This window comes from Phodopus roborovskii, unplaced genomic scaffold, assembly GCF_943737965.1.
Source record: "Phodopus roborovskii unplaced genomic scaffold, PHOROB, whole genome shotgun sequence".
NCBI classification, from domain to species: domain Eukaryota; kingdom Metazoa; phylum Chordata; class Mammalia; order Rodentia; family Cricetidae; genus Phodopus; species Phodopus roborovskii.
This window is the reverse complement of record NW_026126616.1, coordinates 1,605,646-1,627,612: the sequence shown is the minus strand read 5'-3', so window position 1 is coordinate 1,627,612 and position 21,967 is coordinate 1,605,646. Positions and strand designations below refer to the sequence as shown.

Below are 21,967 nucleotides of genomic sequence, written 5' to 3'. Positions count from 1 at the left end.
AAAACCCTGAGTGCGTTTGAAGCATCTCAGAATTCAGATTTCTTGAATCAGGGATGCCCAACCTGCGTCACTGCTAACCCATTTCATTACTGGGGAACCATTACCCCGCCAAGGAATAACACTGACAGCACCCTTCATTCATCCCACTGTGTCCTGTCACTAACCATCTCCCAGGGATTATAAATAAACCAATATCATGGGGGTTGGAGAGATGGCTCAGCACTTAAGAGCACTGGCTGCTCTTCTAGAGATCCTGAGTTCAATTCCCAGCAACCACATGGTGGCTCACAACTATCTATAATAAGATCCGGTGCCCTCTTCTGGAGTGCAAGTGTACGTGCAGACAGAGAAGTCACATAATGTAAATAAATAAAATAAAATAAATATAAGCCAATCAGGCGTGGGAGTTTTCTTCTTTTGAAGGTCTAAAACAATGGGTCATGTAAGATATATTCTTGTGTGTAACTTCAACAACCCTAAATACTGTATGTGAGACTAATTCTCACTGTTCTGTGTCATTGCAGAGTCTTCATCCTTGCTGCTGTGACTTTTCTACCATGCAGGGTACTGTGTGGTTTATCCATTCTACTTCAGATAAACAAACATTGAACCAGTTCCAGCTGCGGATCCTTATAAGTAGAGGTGCTGGGATAATTTATTATTATTATTTTGTTGTTGTATCGGTTGACTTTATTTTTGATGTATATGAGTATTTTGCCCACATGTATTATATTCACCAGGTTTGTGCCAGCTGCCCTCAGAGGCGAGAGGAAGCCACCAGCAGAGTTATGGGTGGTTATGATCCACCATGTCTGATGGGACCTGGACCTAGGTCTCCTACAAGAACAAATACATTTGACTAACTGAGCGTCTGTCTGGCCCGCCCTGCTGGGAACATGCGTGCAGAGCACACATCTTCTGATGCATATCTACAAACACTGTTGTTGGGCAGATACCTCAAGAAGGCTTTGTGTGTGTGTGTGTGTGTGACTGAAAACTAACTTACTCACGGTTTTATTGTGAGCCTCCCTCTATTCATTCTCTCTTCTGGCACCATACTTGGCCAAGTTTCTCTGTGATGGAGTCCAACTCACAGCTTTTTATGGACACCCTTTATCAGCCCATGAAGTAGCTGTCTGAGCATTCTCCTATGTGTTAAAGCGGACAAAACAATACAAGGTATAGTCTTTGCCTTCGAGGAGCTGTGTCCTCCTTGGAAATGAACAGAGCCTACCAAATAAGCCATGAGCCAAACTATGGATGGATCAGATATTTTAGTGTCCAGAGGACCAGAGAGAAGGATCAGCGATGCAGATCCAAATGATTCTGCAAAGATTCCCAGAGAAAACAGGCATGAAACCCCACACGCCGAAGGACCAGGGTTTGCTTTAATTAGGTACTATTGCTGTTGTTTTGGCAACCACAGAAAACCTGGGCACTTCCCCTTTCTTCCGTCAGTCTTGTTTCTTCCAAGAAACCAACTCGGATTGCTTTTCTTGTTTTCTGTTTATTTCTATTTCAAGGGAGAGAGTGGGGAGGGGGTCGGTTGCTATAGTAACAGCTGCTTCTCCACATTAAGTGAATTTTATCAGATGTGCACTCTGACAGTTCATGTCTGACTTCGGATTGTCTGGCTTTCACAACTGGGCTAATTAATTTCAAGACCCTTAAGGATTTCCTTCTGAGCCCCTAAGGGTAATAACACAACTTGTATAGCTTTGGAAAGTACATAACGTAAAAACAACATTCTGGGGAGGGAGGGGGAACTGGGATTGACATGTTTAAAAAAAAAAAAAAAAGCTTGTTTCTAATTTAAATTAAAAAAAAAATTCTGGCTTAGAAGAAACACTGAGGACTCAGGTGACCCTGGGATTTTTAACCCTTCACTGGCCACTGTTAAACCAAATACACTAGGCCTTTTAGCAGGAGAGTGGACTAGGAATCAATTTACAGGATGCTCTAGGTGGGGTGGATGGTTCTAGAAAATGAAGAATTTCTTTCTGTGGAGATGAAAGAAAGCTTTCGGATTCATATGGACTGAGGGAGGAAAATTAGATTGTTGGTTTTAAAGACTAGGAACAGGGCATAGAGGACTGGCCAGAGTTCTCTCCATGGTTTGGTTCTATCTGTCCAAGGTACCTCTACTCACACCGGACAGCAACCGAGTTTTTACTGATGTCCTCTAACTGACAGAAGTACCTTTCCACTGGAAGGGGACTCACTTTTATTAAAGACAAGGAAGATTCTCATGGAAACCCCTAGTCTGCTTCTTATTTCAGAAACACAAGAATCCTTTCTTGAAAGAACAGGCTGCCACCTAATTAGTCATCGAGTCATTGTAGCATCAGTTCTTCAAAAGTGTATTCACAAGAACTAAATTGTAAATAGCTCAGGGGCTCCAGGCTTTCACAAAACAGTCCTGTGATGTCTGGAAGCCCCCTACAGCGATGAGAAAATCCAGCTGCACCACTAGCTCCCATTGTCAATGGGGTGGTCAGAGCTGAGTCACAGGCTGGCACTTCCCAGTTTGGACAATGGAAGGCTTTTTGGTTCACACACGTCTGTCTCACAATACACCAACACTCATTCTGGCTGTTGGCTGGGATGCTTAAGGAGAACCATGCCCTGGCTGGCCACCCATTGCCAGAGGTAGACTTCAGGAACGCAGGGAAAATGGATGATACTGTAACTGGGTGTGGTCGTGGATGCCTACAACCCTGACTCTCTGGACACTGGGGAGAGAGGCTAGTAAGTTAAGAGAGACCTAATCTCAAAAAGTCCAACAACTAGAGAAAAGCAAGATATGGGCACTACCAGAGCAAGAGGAGATGCTGAAGGATCACTAAGAATTTTGCCCTTATGCCAGGGTTATAAATGCTGTGGGGGCCAACTACCAAATTCTAGGAGATCAGAGCACAAGGCTAGGATGAAGAAGAAGGGTCTCACTCGGTGGAGCTCCAAGATGGAATGGGTTCCATCAAACTCATCATACTGGTAATCTCTTCTATTGCTGTGACACACACACACACACACACATACACCAGAGAGAGAGAGAGAGAGAGAGAGAGAGAGAGAGAGAGAGAGAGAGAGAGAGAAAGAGAGAAAGAGAACCAGTCACTATGAGAAGTGTCAGCATATCCCTGATAACAGATCTGAACTCTCACAACCACCTGAGATTGGCATAGTCAGTTTCCTTAAACAAGCATGCTACCCTGACTCCAAAAATGACAACCTTGGTTCCTCTTCCACAAACCTCCACAGGAGGCTTTGCTGTGGGGGCTTGGCTCACTCCCAATCATCTGGCCAAGGAAGAGAAGCCAAGATAGTACTTATCACCTACCCTCTGGTGTAGCTAATGAGTGACCCACTGTGTATGGCTGAGCCATCCTCCAGAGTACCTTGTCACTCTCCACTGGGGCCTCCTTGTAAAGATTATGACGGCACACAACTGTTGGAACACGAGGCAGTGCCAGCTGCTACAATGGGCAGCAAGTCTCATGGTGTAAGAAGAGACAAAGATGGACCCGGATGAGAGCCAGGTTCACAGATCTGTACAGGAAGGCTTCACCCATTTCTGATGTGGTGGTGGAGGTGTTGGGGGTGGTGAGTGAGTGAGTGAGTGTGTGTGTGTGTGTGTGAAGAGAGAGGAAGGATGGGAGGGGGTAAGAGGACAATGATGAAGACAGTGAATTCACTTGTACGTGTACAGACATCAGACTCCATTGGGCCCCTGCAAGATTTAAGTGCAGTTTTCTTCCTTCCTGAAAGATATTCATTATAAAATATTTGTGTGAGTATCTATCTATGTATGGATATGAGCTTATGAGTGTGGGTACTTGCTGGCATGAGAAAAGGGTATCAGATCTGGAGTTAGGATTATAGAATGTTATGAACTACTGGATAGAGATTGTGGGAACCAACTCCAGTCCTTGGCAAGAGTGGGAAATGCTCGTAACCATTGAACTATCTCTCATTCCCAAGCCCGGCTCTCTTAACCGGGGATCTCTGTTTCGGTCTCTAGTGCTACTCAATGTCCAGTGAGGTTGGTACCACAAATAACAGGTTACTGCATGAGGTATGTCATAATGGATGGAGTGGTGCAGAGAAGCACAAATCCCCAATAAAAATGCCTGGACAGAAATCAGAGGTTCCCCAATCTTCCTTCAGTAGCCATGCAAAAGGCCACTCTCGGAGTTCCGTGAGCCTTCCTTCCTAAATGCGTGATATTGATGGTCTAAGCAAATGATTAAGTGACCCCAGTTCATCTCAAAAGACTCTACATTAAAAACAATATAGTTTTATTTATTCATTTTTTTAAAAAAATCAGCTTTAAGTACAAGTGGCATTATTTAAAGCACTAGAAAATATTGAATTCTAGGAAACTCAGGAGGGCGAGGCAAGTCAAGCAGGCAGAAACATTAGTTTTTTTCGTTTGTTTTATTTCTAGTCTCCAGTCTCTAGAAAAAAAAAAAATTACTTGGGTGTAATCAAATGAAAATAATACACTTGAAGGTTAGAGAGCTAATTTAACAGGAAACTCATTTAAAATGTGGTTGTGCTGACACACAGCTAAGGCGCTCACCCCTACAGTTAAAAGTGAGGAGAGCCCTTGGGGACTTAGCAATGGAGGAGGGCCATGTACGTGATCCAGGCTGCAAGGATTTCACTGGGAACTTGTGAAGCTGGTGGTGGAGAGGCATATTAAATCAATACCCAGCAATTGGCCATGGCTTCAAAAGAGTAAAAAAAAAAAAAAAAAAAAAAAAAAAAAAGCCTAACACACTGCTTTGCTAAGTTCAAAAAATGCAAAAAATGGCCCAAATGGCTTATGAATCCCACCCAAAGAATTGCCTTGGGACTGAGGTGCGGATATTAGTGTCACAAGAGCCAGGGGTGTCCATGTGCACCTAATATGCCAATCAGGGACCTGGGAAATATGGTCTCAGCCTACTGTGCTGATACTCAACACTACCCCAATAAGTGTCTACTCCAACCAGAAAGGACATCTCACACTCACCTTAAGATATCATTCCCTAATAATCAGGACGAAAAGACATGCCCTTTTCAGATCCACGATAATTAGGATGAAGACTCAGCTGCGTGGGTAAACTGCCTGCCACTTAAGCAGGACTGGAATTTGAATCCCAGAACCGCATAAAAGCCAAATGGACATGAGTCCCACGTGGACTCCCTGCATAAAAGAGCTAGAAATAGGATCTCCCCGAGAAAGATGGCTAAAGAGACTACCTGTATCAGAGTACCAAGTTCAAGTGAGAGACCCCACCTCAATATGTAAGATCAATCAAGGGAGACCAACATCTTGGGCTTACACACATACACACTCACACACACACATTCCTACACAAATGCAAACACACACATGCTATACATGCAATAAAATAAAAAGTAATACTCTTTAGCATGTATTAAGCAGATACCAACACATGCCTAGCAGTTCTATTCCTTTGCATGATGTCCCACTGTATTCTATAGATAAGGAGGCTCAGCTTCCTAGGGCTTAGTCAGACCCAACACTGGTCATTTCCACACTTGCCCTACCAAGACAGTACTTGGAACACATTTTTGATGAGCAAAAAGAATACTACTCAAATAAATAAATGGTACAGGATCAACACAACCATCTCTCTGCCTTTTGGGGAGCCCAAATCAAGACCCATCCGGCAGGACCTGCTTTCATATCTTGTCTCTCAAGACCCCTGGACAAGCACACAAAAGCTTGCAAAGTACGAGGTGCTTCCAGCATTAGTCTTCGCAAGTAACCAACATAAGAAACTCAGTCCCATTCTTAACAGTGGCTCTCACACTTGAAGATACAGCAAACTCCAGGCAGCCTGCTTTTGAACAGATGGCAGATCAGGCCAGAGTTTCTGACTGAGGGACTAGGCAGACCCAGCTGATGCTAATTTCACTGGTTCTGGAACACCCTTTGAGATCACCACTCAGATAAATCATCAGGCAGTCAACCAGGGTCTTCTCACACTCCAAGGAACTACCTTCGCTTCTCAGGGGATAGGCAGCAGCATTCTCTGAGGCCTGAACCTCTGCTGAATTCTGAAAATGCCCCTGGCCCTGACCACAGGTGGGGGGGGGTCTGTGGTGCCCAATGTGGGCTACGGCCTTCTCCACAGACATGCGTCTTCATTTCTCCTTTGCTGATTAGGATTTCTGGAATAGAATTTTTTTTTCAAAAGGGAGCAAAAGAGATATCCCATTCTACAAGGATCTACCCGAATCCCATGACAGATAGCTCTTACGAAGGATACTTACTTGGGGCTGGGAGATAGCCCACTTGACAGAGTGCATATTGCACTGGTCCTTAGGACTCAAACCAAGTGACTGAGAAAGAAACATACATAGACAGACAGACAGACAGACAGATAGATATTAATATATGTATATATACCAATAACGAGCATTTGTCTGCACATAGCACACATGCACACACACAGCATCCACCTGCACACACCCATGAGCACATAGCATGCACACACACACACACACACACACAGCATCCACCTGCGCACACCCCTAGGCAAATAGCGCGCACACACATACACACCCGGGAGGTGGGGAGTGGAGAGTGGAGAAATGGCTTTGCCTTCTACTCAGTAGAATCACCTGAAAGAGCCTCAACTAGGATTTTCCACATGAGGCTGCTCTTTGGGTTTGTCTGTGGGAGCTGTCTTCTTTACCTTAACGGGCAGTGCGGGCAGAGCCACCCACCTTGGACAGCGCCTTCCTTGTGCTTTGGGCTGAGCAAGCAATGGAAGAGCGCTAAGCATACACAAGTGTCCATGTTTCCATTGTCTCTCTTCTCCGGACTATGGATGTCACAGCTGCTTTGAGTTTCTACCTTAATTCCCTGGCCACAATGGAGTGAGGACAGGTAATAAATAATGTAAGAGCCTATGGGAAGAACGTTTCAAGGGCAGCAACTTGAACTCATAACGCGAAGATGTTTGAGAACACGAGCTCCTACATCTTCTCAAGGCACAGAGCTCGCGAGGCAGCGCGGGAGACAGACACGCTCATCGAAGAAGAGCGTGTCTGTTTCCCTTCTTCTTTTCCTGAGTTTAAAGATCACGTTTTAAACATTCCTACTCAAGCGAGTGATCATAAGTAATGGATACCAAAGTAAATATTTCTGCGTGTTGCAGGAAGCCAGGACCCCCCTCACCTAACATAAAAAAGAGCCAATAAAGAGACACAGTCAGATCTAGCCAGGAAGAGAGATTTCCAGAACCCCAAACACAAGTGAAGGCCCAGGCTGCATCTTCTCTAGGGCCCCCCTTTTCGCTTCCGAATGCCAGATGGGACACAACATGTGCTGTGCAATAGAGATGTTAGTCTCCTGAGGGCTGGTGGATGGGTTTCCTGGGCTTTCAAAGGGGAAGTGGGGTGAGGCAACCTGCCTTTGATGTCTGAACTCAGACCTGAAATCAGAACCACAGACAAAATCTGGTCTTATCTCTTCCATTCTAGGCGACCAAGTTGAAAGCTCCTATACTTCCTTTTCTGCTGGTTTTCCATATTGTCAATTGCCTCCCTGCTGAGAGAATGGAATTCCTGTGAGTGGGAAGCAGGGGTCCACCCTGAGATGCTGCCTGAGATTTCTCTCTTTGCTCCTGATCAGGTTACCCACCCTCCCCCCACCCACCCCACACACACTAGCTTAGCAGAAGCCAGTGATGGTTTGTGTCTACACAGACTTGACAAATTTGAGGGCAAATCATCCTCACCACAGGGTCAACAGGACAGTTCACCCCAGAGTCTGCTTCTGGGCCGACACGTTTGGAAGGAATTAAGTTTGAGATCTGGTGAATAGCAGAGGCCATTCAGTAAAGTCACTCATGGGCCTGAGGGTACACAGCTTAGAAAACACGGGCCCTGCGAGCCGACAGGTGTGGGCTACAGGCTTCTTCTTAAGACATGGGCAGAAGCAGCAGCGTCTAACATACCCACACAGCTGGAATTTGTGCTATAGGATGCGGAAGACAGCCCTCTGTGAAGCCAGAATTCTCTGCATCTCACAGGAGCAATGCTATCCCTCAACAAGGGTCCCCACAGACCACCATATATATGGTCACTCAGTGTCACTGTCTGAGTTCCAAAGTCCAATCCTCTCTACTCATTAAGAGGCATGTCTTCGGGAAATGAATTTTGTCTCTAAGCCAAATTTGCCATCCAAGAGGTATGTTTACGATTCTTATTTATCTCTGTCACTGCACTTTATATATTAATATGTATAATAGATTACATATATTTTATATAATATATTGCCCTAAGTTAAACACATTTTGATAGGGCTGGGGAGATGACTTGGTTAGTGAAGGGCTTGACTCCCAAGCATGAGGACTTTTGTTTGAGTCCTGAGAACCCATATTAAAAAGGCAGATAGAAGACTGCATGTCTGCATATCCCAGAGGTGTCGAGGGAGGAGACAGAATTAGGCAGCTTCCGGGGCTCACTGACTGCTTGGTGAAGTCCCAGACCATGGAGACCCTCTCTCAAACAAAATGTGGGAGGCACCTGAGGAGCATGCACAGGTTGTCCTTTAACCTCCACATGTACACACACACACACACACACAATTCACTCACACACATACTCACAATTCACTCTCACACACACTCACAATTCATTCACACAATTCATTCACACACACACACACTCACAATTCACTCACACACACACTTAAACACACACATCTGCACTCACACACATGCCCTCACACACACATGCACTTACACACACTTCCACATCTGCACTCACACACATGCCCTCACACACACATGCCCTCACACACACTCACACACATACAGTCACACACACACAGTCACACACTGGAAAGCCTAGCTCCTCCCCCCCCCACACCCCCCACTCCCTGCCCCAGGGCTTAGACCCTCCTCCATGCAGGACTCATGGGTGGTCAAACTTCACTCAGCCAGCGAGACAGGCCATCACCCCTTCTTGCACATCAGCTCTGAGAAGGAGGGGAGTGTTCCCTTCACACTTGTGTTCTTGTGTTTTAAGGGCCGAGCACTGTGTGCTTGGACACAGTGGGTACTTAACCATGCTATTTTCCTCTGGGACCATATAGCTCTAACCCAACCATTCATGCTAAACATGGAGTTCCTTCCCCTCAGGAGAACTCCATCACTAAACACGCAGAGTTAGACACAGTATTGTTTTAACACGCTGAAGCTGGTGAGTATCTTTGTGTGTGTGTGTGTGTGTGTGTGTGTGTGTGTCTGTGTGTGTGCATGCACATAATATGTACACACAACCACTAATTTGTGAATGGGATGATTCTAATGGTCCTTACTGCAAGAATGAACTGGTAAGTGCTTTTTTTTTAAGCACCTACTCACTTAGCTAACATCCAAATAGCCCCTAAGGCAATGGGCTGAGCAAATGAACACATCCACATGGTTCCCAGTTGGCCTGTCATCCTTCAGTTTCCAGAAGATTCCCTCTCATTCTGTGAGTGGCAGGAGATCTGCACACGATCCCCCAGACAGATGTGCACGGCCTTCTTCCCTACACCCTCTGCTGCCAAACCCTCCTCTGCCAAAGTTCAGGAAAGCAAAGGTCAAGCGGCATTGGCTACAGAGCCATCAGGGCAATGCACAAGGTCAGGCCGTGTCCACATACTACAGGACTCAGCCTAGTCCACACTACAGAGGAAACCCTTAACTTTGGTTTTCGGGTTTCCATGGTAACGGACCCACTCAGAGCAAACCCCTCAAAAAGTTAAGAAATTCACTCTTACCCACATTTATGTATCCACTCACTAGGAATACCCAGAAATCCCTCTTTCACCAGGTAAGTTCAGATTTGTTTTTAAAAGTGGATTTCTATTTTTACCTAACCTTTCTCTTGAAAAATCTTTAAGAGTCAGCTAGGCTAGAACATCCCACATTTGCACGAAAGTTTCTATCACTAAAGCCTCTGTGCTCCCACTATATACTACTTAACCAACTACACAATAATTAGAAAACAAAAATCAAGCTCAAGGTCTCACGCATCGGGAAAGTATTCCACCCCAGAGCTGCTTGCTCCTCAGCCTGCAGGTAACACTTCGCTCATGTGGCCTTGTAGTTTCTTGTTATGATACATGTCTACTCCATTGCTACGTATGTGGTCCTCTTAACACTGCATGAAGACAGCCAACAGTCCTCACGCTTGCTGAATTGCAAGCTGCCTAGCCTGGTCTGCACCCAGAGTGTCCCATCCTGTAGTCCCAGACAAAGGCCTGCGACTCATTTCTTCTCATCTCTAAATGACTCAGAGGCTGCTGACACTGTACTTCAAAAGCCACCAGAGAGATGTTTGTAAAATTAATGTGTGATTGAATAAGCAAAGTTTTCTGTTTAAAAAAAGAAAAACAGATCCTCAGGCAATAGATAGATAGCTCAGAGGGTTAGAAAGCACTCTGTTCTGCAGAGGACCCAAGTCTGATTCTAAGCACCCAGTCAGGCGGCTCACACCATCTCCAGGGCATCTGTCAGCTTCCTCTGGCCTCCACGGGTACTGTTTTCACATAATAATAATCACATAATTAAAAATTAAAAACTTTTAAACCCAAGTCTGGAGGAAATTAAACAAACAAACAAAAGCCTCATGTTGACTCCCAGGAGAAAAGATGAAGGACACAGATGAAGGATAACTAGAGATCTGGGGCCGCCATCTTGCATCCTTTACCTGATACATCTTCATGAGCCATAAATGAAAAGGAAGTTCATTTTTTAACAAAATTAATTTTTCTGACTTAACCACATATTTAAAGATATTCTGGGGAGGCTAAGGTGATGGTGCACACCTTTAATAACCACCCTCAGGAGGCAGAGGCAGGAGGATTTCTATGAGCTACAGATAGGCTAAGGCTACATAGAAAGACCCTATCTCAAAAAGAATCAATATACATAAATACATACTTTCCTATTTTAATATATATCTATATACAAATACACTAAATATACTAAAATAGATCTTAAAATAAAATACATTTTATTCACATATATATGTGTATTGGGGAAACTCTGGACTCATTAAGTTTAAAAGCACCAAAATTTTTCGTAAGAAAATAATCAGACACGAATATATAAATGGGAGGTCCATAAAACCCTGTTTATAACAACCAGAAATCTGGAGTAACAGTAATGTCTGGCAAAAGAAGTTAGACTCAATAAATCATGGCATGCCCCTAAATGAAATATTATAAAGCCTTGTAAAATGTCTTTATGGGAAATCTTGATTTGACCCAGGGATACACAATATAAAAGCCAGCTAAAGAATAACTGGAGCAGTGTGATCTAACCCTGAATAAAACCTCACAAACAGAGAGAAATGAGCTAAGAACTATTTGTCAAACTGTGAGAGGAGAGTTGTTCCTTAACTGTGTTTGTACTGCAATCTCGGCTGTAAGCCACAGTCGCAGTGTGTGTAATGCCTTTACAGAGCATGAAGAGGAGACTCAGACATTCTATTTCTTCCTGTGAAGGGCCAAAGCTAAGCTGAAGTTCAGAGTTTTACAGGTTTTTCCATGACCCACGCTTTATAAACACCAGCTACAAGCTGGACCGCATTTGGGACACCTCTGCGGACCCTGTCCATTTATGTCCAACTCACAGAGAATGACCTGGGGGACCTCTTCATCAGAACGTGGCCATCAGTTTGAGGAATGACAATGACATTGACAATGTATCCACTGTTACTGTAGGTCACTGAGCAAGCAGCCTTTTTTTTTTTTTTTTTTTTTTTTTTTTTTTTTTCTCTTAGCATACTGGCTTTCAACAAGACAGGTTACTTAGCAACAGCCAAAGCTAAGCATCTGGGAAGAAGGAAGGAGGCAGCAACCAGAGATGCTTCAATGAGCTGCCCTGCCCTACATTAATCTGGCTGCATTCAAGGTAAGCCAGTAAGAGATAACACTTGGCTATTTTTATATCATGAAGCAAAGCATTTGGCTCCTGCCCAGAAGGGCCATTACCTCAGTCTTGGCCAGGCCCCCATGGTGTATGAAATGGTAACTACTACAGGAGTGGCCAGGCTCCTGTAGTGTGTGAATGGTAACTAACTAGTACAGGAATAGGGAAAGGGTTACTGACCTTCATAAATACTGATGATATGAGGATGGCTGAGAGATGACATGATCTCAATTTCTCGTCTGATGTGAACCATGTCTAGTTCATCCTTAATTTTGTCCTTACGGATGGATTTTATAGCGACCTATAAAGTCAGGAAATGAAATGTTACTCAAAGAACTAAACAGACACAAATCAGCCATTGTTGGGGGTGGCGTGGAAAATACAGTTGTTGCTCGTTGGCCAAGCTGACAACCACCTCAACAGAGCCCGACAGCGACCCCCACAACAGAGCCCCACAGCGACCCCTGCATGCCTTTCATTTATAAACAGCCTGGGGTTTGGATCTTCTTCGTTAAGCAGTGGCTGTTTGACCAGGCATCATTCATTTATTCTAGGAGTCTTGACCCTCTGGGGATAAGAGAGGGGACAAAGGTAGGTGGCTTTACAGGCCAATTATGATAATGGGAAGTGAAATTCTAAGCATTTACTTCACTGTAACACCGCAGTGATGACTTTAAAACAAACAAAACTCACAGTGTGGCCAGTCCCAAAGCCAGTTCAGGCCCTTCGCCCTCATTCTGAAGACCGAATGCAGGCTTCGCTCACACATCTTCCTAGACGTTAAACCATTCCTGCATCCTCCTCCCTTCCCAGGCAGGTTCCATTACAAAGAATCAGGGCAAAGCAAAGGGCATGGCAGCTTCCGTCTATGCCTCCCCCCCCCCCCCCCGGTCAATTCCAGAAGCTCCCTGCCAGTGTCTGAGAATCCAAATTTGTAGAAAAAGGCGGGGCCAATGCATATTTCAACATATGAAAAGACATCAGATAGTAACACAAGTCTAATAAGGAAAAGGACTTTTTTTTTTTTTTTTTTTTTTTTTTGCCTAAAACACGCCTTAATGAAAACACTCCTACTTGAGATTCACCGAGGATGGGGAGTCATTGCTATTGTAGGTTCTGCTAGCCTCCAGGACAGCTGGTTGAGATGGCACAGTGGCCCCCTCTGGTTCTCCTCACACTCTGTCCCTCTCCAGGATCCACACTTCTACAGCCCTCTACCTTCACGCGTCTATGGACCTCACCTACTGCTGTGTCTCCCTCCAGTCCTTAACCCCCAAGCTTGGTGCATGAGAGACCTGAACAGGCCCTCAGCACAGATGGCAGGCAGCGTCAGGTAGAAAGAAAAAAGCAAGGAGAGAGAGAGGAGAAAGGGACAGCTAGACCCCAGACTAAAAAGCGGTAGTGAAATTGGACCTGTGAGATGCTCAGCAGTTAAAAGTGCTTTGCCTTAAGGCCTGGTGATGGGGGTTCTACTCCTGTAACCCACATTTTGGGAGGGATGGAGAAAGGGACAGGGAGGGAGGGAGGGAGGGAAGGGCGACTCAAATACAGTCTATCTGCCCAGCACTCCTATGGTACCTGGGAGTGAATGCAAGGAAGGTCACAGCCAGCTGCCCCGGAACACACAGTGCAGGGGCAGAAACGAGACAATTGCCTCAGAAAACAAGATGGATGGTGAAAAGAACCTCCCAGAAGCTGTTTCTGACCATCACACATGCACTGTGATGCACACGAGCACGCACACAGCACATGCGCACACACGCACTCACATACATGCAAGCACACGCACGCACATGTGCAATACTCACACATGATCACTTGAGCGCATACTAACTTGCACACACACACACGCATGCATGCACACACACTAAATAAGTGAATAAACAAAACTCTTTATTGAATCATGGGAGCACACACACTAGATGATGCTGCCCATACACGCACATGAAGAAGTTGCTCTCTGGTCTCTCTGAAAGTCTGTAACACACTGGACAGAGGCACCCCATCCTGGGTGGACCCTGGGGCTGGTTAAAGACAACTTCACAGATGAATGTGCCTTCCGACTTCAAGAGCCCTGGTAGCCACGGTGCGGGCTCAGCTGCTCAGGCCCTCGTGACAACTCCATTCACCATGCAGCAAGAAAAGCCTCCTCTGCTTGCGTCAGATGGAAAACCATGACTGGGAAGCTTTCTTTTGGCTGAGTGAGGTCTGTATCCTGGGAGCTGATTCCTGGATGAAGCAGACAGTGAGCACACTCAGACCCTGGAGGATGTGGGAGGCTGCTGGACCAACTTCTACATTCCTTCAAATACTAAGGACAATCCAAGGACAGAAACCACCCCTCTGCTTGTGCTTCGAGCTAAGCATAGCCTCAAGCAAGCCCCATCGTCAAATCACAACAGCAATACATTCCTTCATCTTCCAGCGTCAGAGAAGTGGAGACATTCTGATGCATAAGAAAATGAGCCCTCTGTCCATTCCCTGCAAGAGCCCAGCAACGGGCAGGCCAAGGGTCTCATGATGCCATTGCCAGAGCAATGCTTCCAGCTGGGCATAAAGGAAAGTGTCCACATTCTAATCAAGCCCCATTTGGTGCCTCAGAAACTCAAAAGGCTCTGCAACTGTTAATGACCAGGGCAACTGTCCCTCCAACAAAAGCTTCTTTGCTACTGCAGGGCATCTTCCACTGAAAATGCCAGAGGCCCACGTCTGCTCCCATTTCAAACGTGGTGGTGGGAAACCAGGGGAAAACAAAAGCTAACACCCACAGGCGCAGTGTGACCGCTAAGGCAGATGCTGGGTTCCACTGCAGGGACGAGTCTTCTACAGTGTGCCAGCCAGTTAACAGCAAAGCAAGAAAACGGTCACAGCAATCCCAAGAGTCAGCATTCACTGAGCATCTGAAGACAGACACCGTGAAGGGCTCTGTGTGCTGTGGATCTGGGCAGCCTTCTCGTGTTAGTTCCTATGTCCCCCTCCAGCTGGCACAGTAACATCGCTCGCCCTAGTCTAGGCCCATCCCGCTCCATCGTCTGCAGGATGTTAGCTAACAACTGTGTTCTCTTCCTTTGCTTGTTTGCTGCATACTAGGCCTGCTTGTGTAGGACCCAGACAGCCAAAAAAGGGCATTTTTTAAATGGTGTAAAAGATGTAGACCCAGAGCCACAGCCCTTACATGGGTGTCTGCCTCAAGACGCTGAAGGATAAACTGAGCTAATACACAGATGTTACGGGGTAAAGGTTAGAACCATGGCTTGGTGACCTGGCTAAAACCATCCTCCAGCTGTGTGGTCTTGAGCAGGTTATGTGACCTCCCCATGCTCCAGCTTCCTCATCCGTTTGTGAGGGAGCAGCAGAATCTGCATGTGAGATGCTTCAGACATGCCTGGACCGGGTAAACTGCTCAGCAAATGTCAAGTCACTTTTACTCCGTCAGTGTCCTATAAGTAGAACCTTCCTTCCTTCCTCAAGCAAACTTGAATTCATCCTGGCTCCTCAAGACACAGCAAGTAGAGGTCTTAAGTGTGGAGACAATGTTTGTTTTCCTCAAAGTGAAGGCAAGCCTGGACAGCACTATGGTCTTGCGCTAGAACGACACCTAAGTTGGAAAGCTTGGGATAGCTGATCGTTAGTACAGTTGGTATCTGCATCCTCAGAGTCACACCAGATAGGGAGCTAAACAACCTGAACCCATAAAGCAACCCAGGGGTCACCCCAATTTCCTTCTTGAAAAATGCCGACCAGCTAAACAAGGAAATGCAATGTCAGTGCCCGTGACCTCAGCCTCACGATTTGTCACTGTTAATTCCTTTTGAGCGTCTGCCCCTGACTAGGCTACACATGCAGGAGGACACGTCCACCGTGCTGTCAAGGCGAGGAGTGGTGGAGATGCACAGGCAATGAGAAAAAAAAATGCAAGGAAAAGGATGTCACGCCTCTTATAGCCAAGCCACCTAAGGACTATGCAGCTGCAGCCATGTGTGGCATTACACAGGAATCCCCATCTCCCCAGTTTCTCAACTCACGGGTCTACAAAGGGTCGTGGGGAGAAGCAGAGGCTTAGCGCGGATGACCAGATGTCTTAAATCAGACATCTCACCACGCCCCAGGCCCACTTCATCCCAGCACAGGAAGAGGGTGAGCTTAGGGCAAGAGGCTCAGGTGCGTGTGTCTGACACACCACAGCCACGTTCATAAATGTTCCCCCGTCTAGACGGCACCATGTGACTTATAAAACAGTCTGCTTTTAAATAAGGCCACCTATAGTTTAATGTAGAAACCTTATGCAGTAGCAGCAGGCTTGGCTGTGGAGATGACAGTTCTGCCCTGTGCTGGCTGCTCACTGTCAGAGGCACACTCAGCCCAGCCAAGTCCCATCTCTCGGTAAACAGGCTCAGTCTTCTCTTAGGAGATGGCAGAGTTTCTTTCATTGACTAATCACCACAAACCACCTGCCCTGCAGGCTGCGGGACACCCTTTCCAAGGTGGCTGTTCCTTGCCGAAAGCCTGGTGACAAGCAAGGTAAGGGCAGAGGAAAGAAAGCAGAGACCAGTTTGCACAGGCGTCAGACCTCGCAGCTCACCTGTGGATGGGGTTAAAGAGCTTGAACATCTGTTCCCCGAATGGTAGTGTTTATAGGCCAGGCCTGGCTGAAGGATGCGGTGATGCAAGTCCTGAGTCACGCTCACTCCAGGTGTCATCAGCCACAGCAGGTCAATGCAGGTGGTTCCCCACATGCCCCCACGCATCCCTCTCCATCCTCATACAGTGACAGACACAGGTCGAAATTTAAATACATTTCCAGAGAGGCCATGGAAAGGATGCCAGTGTTCAGCAGACACTGCTCAGGGGCATGAGCGACACTGCTCTAACCAAGGTGGCAGTCCCCTTGTAGAAATGATTTCACACATACTACCCAATACTGGCCTGGAGAGACTATCCTAAAGCAGCACCTCTCCTATTCTAAATCTAGAAGTAAGGGGTAGGGCCTGGGATTCTGGATTTGTATCAAGCAGCTCAGTGATGCAGTCATGTTATTCGAGGGACTACTGTTCAGGAGCCAGCCACGACTGCTTGTCGTTGCCCTGACATATCAACATTTGCAATAACTGTCAGTATTTTTTTTCCAGTATTGCAGATCAAACTGGAGGCCTTGTGCATACTAGGTAAGCGCTCTAATTGAGCAGCACACCCACCCCTCTTCCTTTATTTATTTATTCATTTATTTACAGGGTCTCCCTGAGTTGCCCAGACTGGCCTGGAAATAGGTATGTAGGTCACACCAGCCTTAAACTTTCGATCTGCCTGCCTCAGCCTCCTGGGTGACTAGGATACCGGCCTTTACCACCTAGTGAGAGCAATAACTGACATCCACTGACCGTATTTCATTTGGTCCTAACTACATCATCACTTTACAACCAGACCCTGATCCTGGAGAATGCTGACTCCTGAGCCTGTGGATACAGGTAAGATGAACACTGGTAAGGGCCAGGTATGGTGAACAGATTTAATCCCAGCACAGCAGAGGCAGGTGGGGTCCCTGTGAGGTAAAGGCCAGCCTGATGTACACAGAGCTCCAGGCCAGTCAGGGCTATACTGTGAAACCCATTCTCAAAACATAGAAACAAAAAGAAAATTAAAAAAATAAAAAAGCCCATTGACTGATGGGAGTCATTCTTCTGTATGATGTGAATATGTTTCTCTTATCGGGCTATGAATAAATGCTGATTGGCCAGTAGCCAGGCCGGAAGTACAGGTGGGAATACCAGACTAGGAGAAAGGGGAAGAGGAAAGGCAGGGAAGCAATGGCCAGAGGGAGTCGCCATGTAGCTACCTGGAAGGTAGGGCACTGGGTTATCTCCAGTGAGCCAAGACCATGTGGAGGTACACAGATTAATAGAAATGGGTTTATAATTAAGAGAGCGCCAGTCAATAAGAAGCCTGAGCTATTGGCTAAGCAGTTTATAATTGATCCAAGCCTCTGTGTGCTTACTCAAAACTAAAGGCTTGCAGGGCCAGATGGGACAGAGACTCCACCTTGAACTGCCATGGCAAATGACAGTGTTGAAGAATCCCTGTGTCTCCAACACTCCAAGGCCAGCAAGATCGGGAAGTCCTTTGGAGTGAGGTTTCTGAAGAAACCCTGGGGGAGTGAGCCTCACAGAAGGAGATTGGTCATAAACATCACTTAGACCAAAAGTACATCTAATCCCAGAAAGCCAGTAGGCAGCCCCTCTGCCATTTACAAGTTGTGACCTCACACCTGTCATGTTCCACACTGGATCAGAGGCAGCTTCATGACCACAGTCTTCTTACCAACAAGTCAGGGTCCACAGCAGGGGAGCAGCAGCCCTGTAGCAGGGCCAGCGTCTGAGTGTCTGGGGCCCTGCGGACGGCCATTAACTGAGTGTCGGGGCCCTGGGGACAGCCAGCGTCTGAGTGTCCTGGGCCCTGCGGCACATCCAGGGTTCAGGGCCCTGTGGCACAGCCAGTGTCGATGACTCTCACACCAGGACAGACTTCAGAGCAAAGCCATGTTCCATATGGGCCACACACACACACACACACACACACACAAGATCCCGCTGCTCACCAGAGAGCCTTTGTTCAGAAAGTCTTTGCCTGGATCAAGATAATGCCACCCAGAAGCCTATGTTGCAACCCAAACCCTAATCAATTCAGTGACCCTCCACTCTGCAGAGCAGCAAGCTGCCAGGATTCAACAGGCCACACAAGGGCCTGTGCCAGCTCCGCCTCAGGGCAGGTGTCTCCTCCATCTCCCTCCCTGGCCTGTTTATTCACGTTCCTACATGGGTGTTTTTATAGACAAGGGGTGGGAGAAAGCCAAGAGTCATATGTGTGTGCCCTAAGGCAGCCCACTGCTGCAAGAAGTTCTGAACCACAGCCCTCAATGGCCTGTCTCAGCCTTGCATTTTCTAAAACTCTCGTTAGAAACAAGAGGATTCCTCAGATGATTTCAATTCTTTTCTACTATGAAAAACAATGTGTTCTAGCTCCAGATGTAAACACCAAAGGTCTGGTCTCTCTGGCCTGGGCCAGCTCAGGACAATTACTGAGAGCGTCTTTATCCACTCAGCAATTCCGCACTCTCCTGTGCCCACCCCACCCACCTCCCCCCTTCCAGGGCTGCGCCGAGGAGGATGCCCTCACTGCAGTGCCAATGTTGTAGGAAGGGGAATCGAGGACTTAAGAAATCTCAGAGCAGGTTTACACTCCTTGTATTGCATGCCTTGCATCGAGGTTTATAAGTGCAAGCTAGTGACCACGGCTGACCTGACAAGAACCAACAGGAGAAGGGATCACACGGCAAAGCAGTCTTGAGTGATCAACAGTGTCTGTCAACAGTGACTGTGCAGGGGATGCCCCTACGGGTGAGAGGAAGGTGAGGAAGGAGGTCCTCGTTTGTTTTGAGACAAGGTCTAAATACCACCATGGCTAACCTGGAACCCACTACGCCAAAGTAAACCTCAGGTGATTTACTATAGTCTGAGGTTTGAGAATTACCACCTTAAACCAAAGCCACCGACCGACCCTGATGCCTCTTATTATTCTGTAGCTATATGACACAGTGGTCATATTACACACTAAGTGACTGACAGAGGTAATGAGCTGCCCGTGTATATAGAGGGCAATTAAAAGTGAGCCTGCTTCCTGCAGGAAGCCAGCGGCCCAGAATAATTTACCCCCCCCCCCACAGCATATGAAAACTTTGCTGCCAAGAAACATCTCACTTGTCCTGGCTCAAAGTGAGCCTGTGGATGACGCAAGGCCACAGGAGTCCAAGCGGATGGGTGTCTCATGGTCTGCACATGGCCTGAGGCCTTAAAAACCTGCTGGTTAGCTGAGATGCTAACTCAGGCACTCCAGATGCAAGGCCAGGAGCTGTGCCTAGAATCACCAAACTGCTGTCTACTTTCAGCTGTGCACACTTCTGAAAGCCAAACACACCAGAGCACAATGCCTCAGTGCAGTTGATTTATTTTTGGTGCACGTGTGTGGTGAGTACCCATGCTTATGGGGGGGGGGGCACATGGGGTGGGTACCTGATATGTGTACTCACATGCATGTGGAGGCCAGAGGTTGCCACTGTCTTTCTTGGTTAGTCTCTATCACATATATCGAGGCAGGGTCTCTCCCCTGAACCCAGAGTCCACGGCATTAGCTAGTCTAGTTTGCTTATTCTGAAGATCCGGTCTCTGCCTGCCGTGTGCTGGGATTGAAGGTGGACCCTCACACCCACCCAGCCTTTTAGAGGAGTTCTGGGGATCCAAACTCAGTTTCTCATGCTTGCACAGCAAACACTCTCATACCCACTAATCCATGTCCCCAGCCCAGGAGGTGTAGCTGGTTTTCTCCAAGGTGGCAACTGTCCTGAGAAGAGGTAGAAGGGATGAGCCCGAGGCTGGGCTAGCCTATAAGCTGGAAGACCTCCACCCCAATCTCTAATCTCCTGCCACTCTTTATAGAAGGCCTTCAGTAGCAAGGCTGGGTAACTTGTATTTATGGAGCCAGCATCAGTACTCAGGCCCCTCGGTACTTCCAGGAACTTGCTGGGGACATCCTAGGGTCACGAGCTCTGTGTCCTCTGAAAATGAGGCTGACCTCAGGTCTAACCTGAGGAGGCCAGGATGGGAATCATACCAGGCTGTTTACAGGATGGAGTAGGGGAAAAGTATAGAGTAACCACGGCATCACAGGTAGATATGAAAGCCGGAAGGATGGTAGGATGGTCCATGCCTACCTCCCTACTAGAACAGGGAAGTAAACTGAGTCCCAGGGTAGTGAAAGTGTAAGCCCAGGCTCCCAAACTTAACAGTAATATACAAGAGAGGGACTAACAGCCTGAGCAGGGAGTCATGGCCTAGAAACTGACAGGCTCCCATTGTGGACTTTTGCGTTATTAATAAATTGAGAAAAAAATGACAGCTCTGCCTAAGCACCATGAGTTGTTTCACAGCCTGGTACAGGATGACAGCCAGGGCGATGTCAACAGAGCTGTGGAAGCAATATTGCTTTTATTTTAGTTGTGTGAAAACCTTGCTCCAATTTCTGAGGCCTGATTTGCTATTAGACATGAAGCATGCTGGGAGGGAGGGGGGGTCCCATCATGCTTCATTCTCTGCAAACGCTGTTTTAAATATTAACTTCAGGTTGCAGCGAATCACTGACCTTGGAAACAACGAGCAAAGGACACAAAAGACCTCAGCGGCCAAGTTTAGTTCCCAAAGAGAAAGGAAATTGGTCCACTGAGCCCTCTTTGGCTGGGGGTCTGAACAAAGCCGTTAGATTCTTAAGATGGTGAAACACAACAGGGGACTGATAAATACGTAACAATTCATAAACACACAGAAGCGGAGGACTGCTTAAGGGGATGTGTGTGCCCCAGAGCTACAGCAGAGCGTGGGCCATGTCTTGATGTGGATGCAGACAGAGTAGCCAGATGAGCAAGTTAGTTACAGACGCTATAATGTGGGGGACGCGGTGGAGGACATGACAGGTAAAGGCTTCCAGTAGAGCTTTATTTTCTATCTTTGTCATGGATGATCTTAATGATAAATAAGGGAAAGATCTGTCGGAAGTTATTTTTACCCCGACAGAATTCCTGCTATTAGGAGAAGTTACGAATCATAGTTATGGTGTGCAAGGCCATAATACACAGGGATAGGGAGTCAAGAGTCTTCTTTTTCCTTGCAAAAGGAAGCCCTTGCTGCCCACTGTTCCAATGAATAGACTGATCCCACTCATACCCCTTACAGAAGGTCCTCAGGCTACTCATTCCCTAATTATCACTCCATAGGCCTACCCAAGGATGCTTGTGGCAGCAACCCTTCTGGCTACAAACAGTCCCCAGCAACAACACTGTGACCCCCATGGAATGTACTCCTCTTGGGCAGGCATATCCTGAAGCTTCACTCAGTGGAGGCTGAGCCAATACTACATCCACGCTTTCCCATCCCATTCTGGAGAAAATTGAGGAGGGGATCTGTGATCATCCT

At 46.8% G+C, this 21,967-nt stretch overlaps 1 protein-coding gene across 2 annotated transcripts in view; it reads right to left on the bottom strand.

The window, feature by feature from the left end:
• Nuak1 (NUAK family kinase 1) overlaps nucleotides 1-21,967 on the bottom strand; it is a 64,834-nt gene that overhangs the window by 23,394 nt on the left and 19,473 nt on the right. Inside the window, exon 2 of one of the 2 annotated variants that reach the window (XM_051206247.1) lies at nucleotides 12,132-12,252. The exons of the other annotated variant lie outside the window; for it this stretch is intronic. Within the exon in view, the coding sequence (XP_051062204.1) occupies nucleotides 12,132-12,252 (121 nt within the window). The remainder of the gene's footprint in view (nucleotides 1-12,131; nucleotides 12,253-21,967) is intronic. 2 annotated transcript variants of the gene reach the window in all.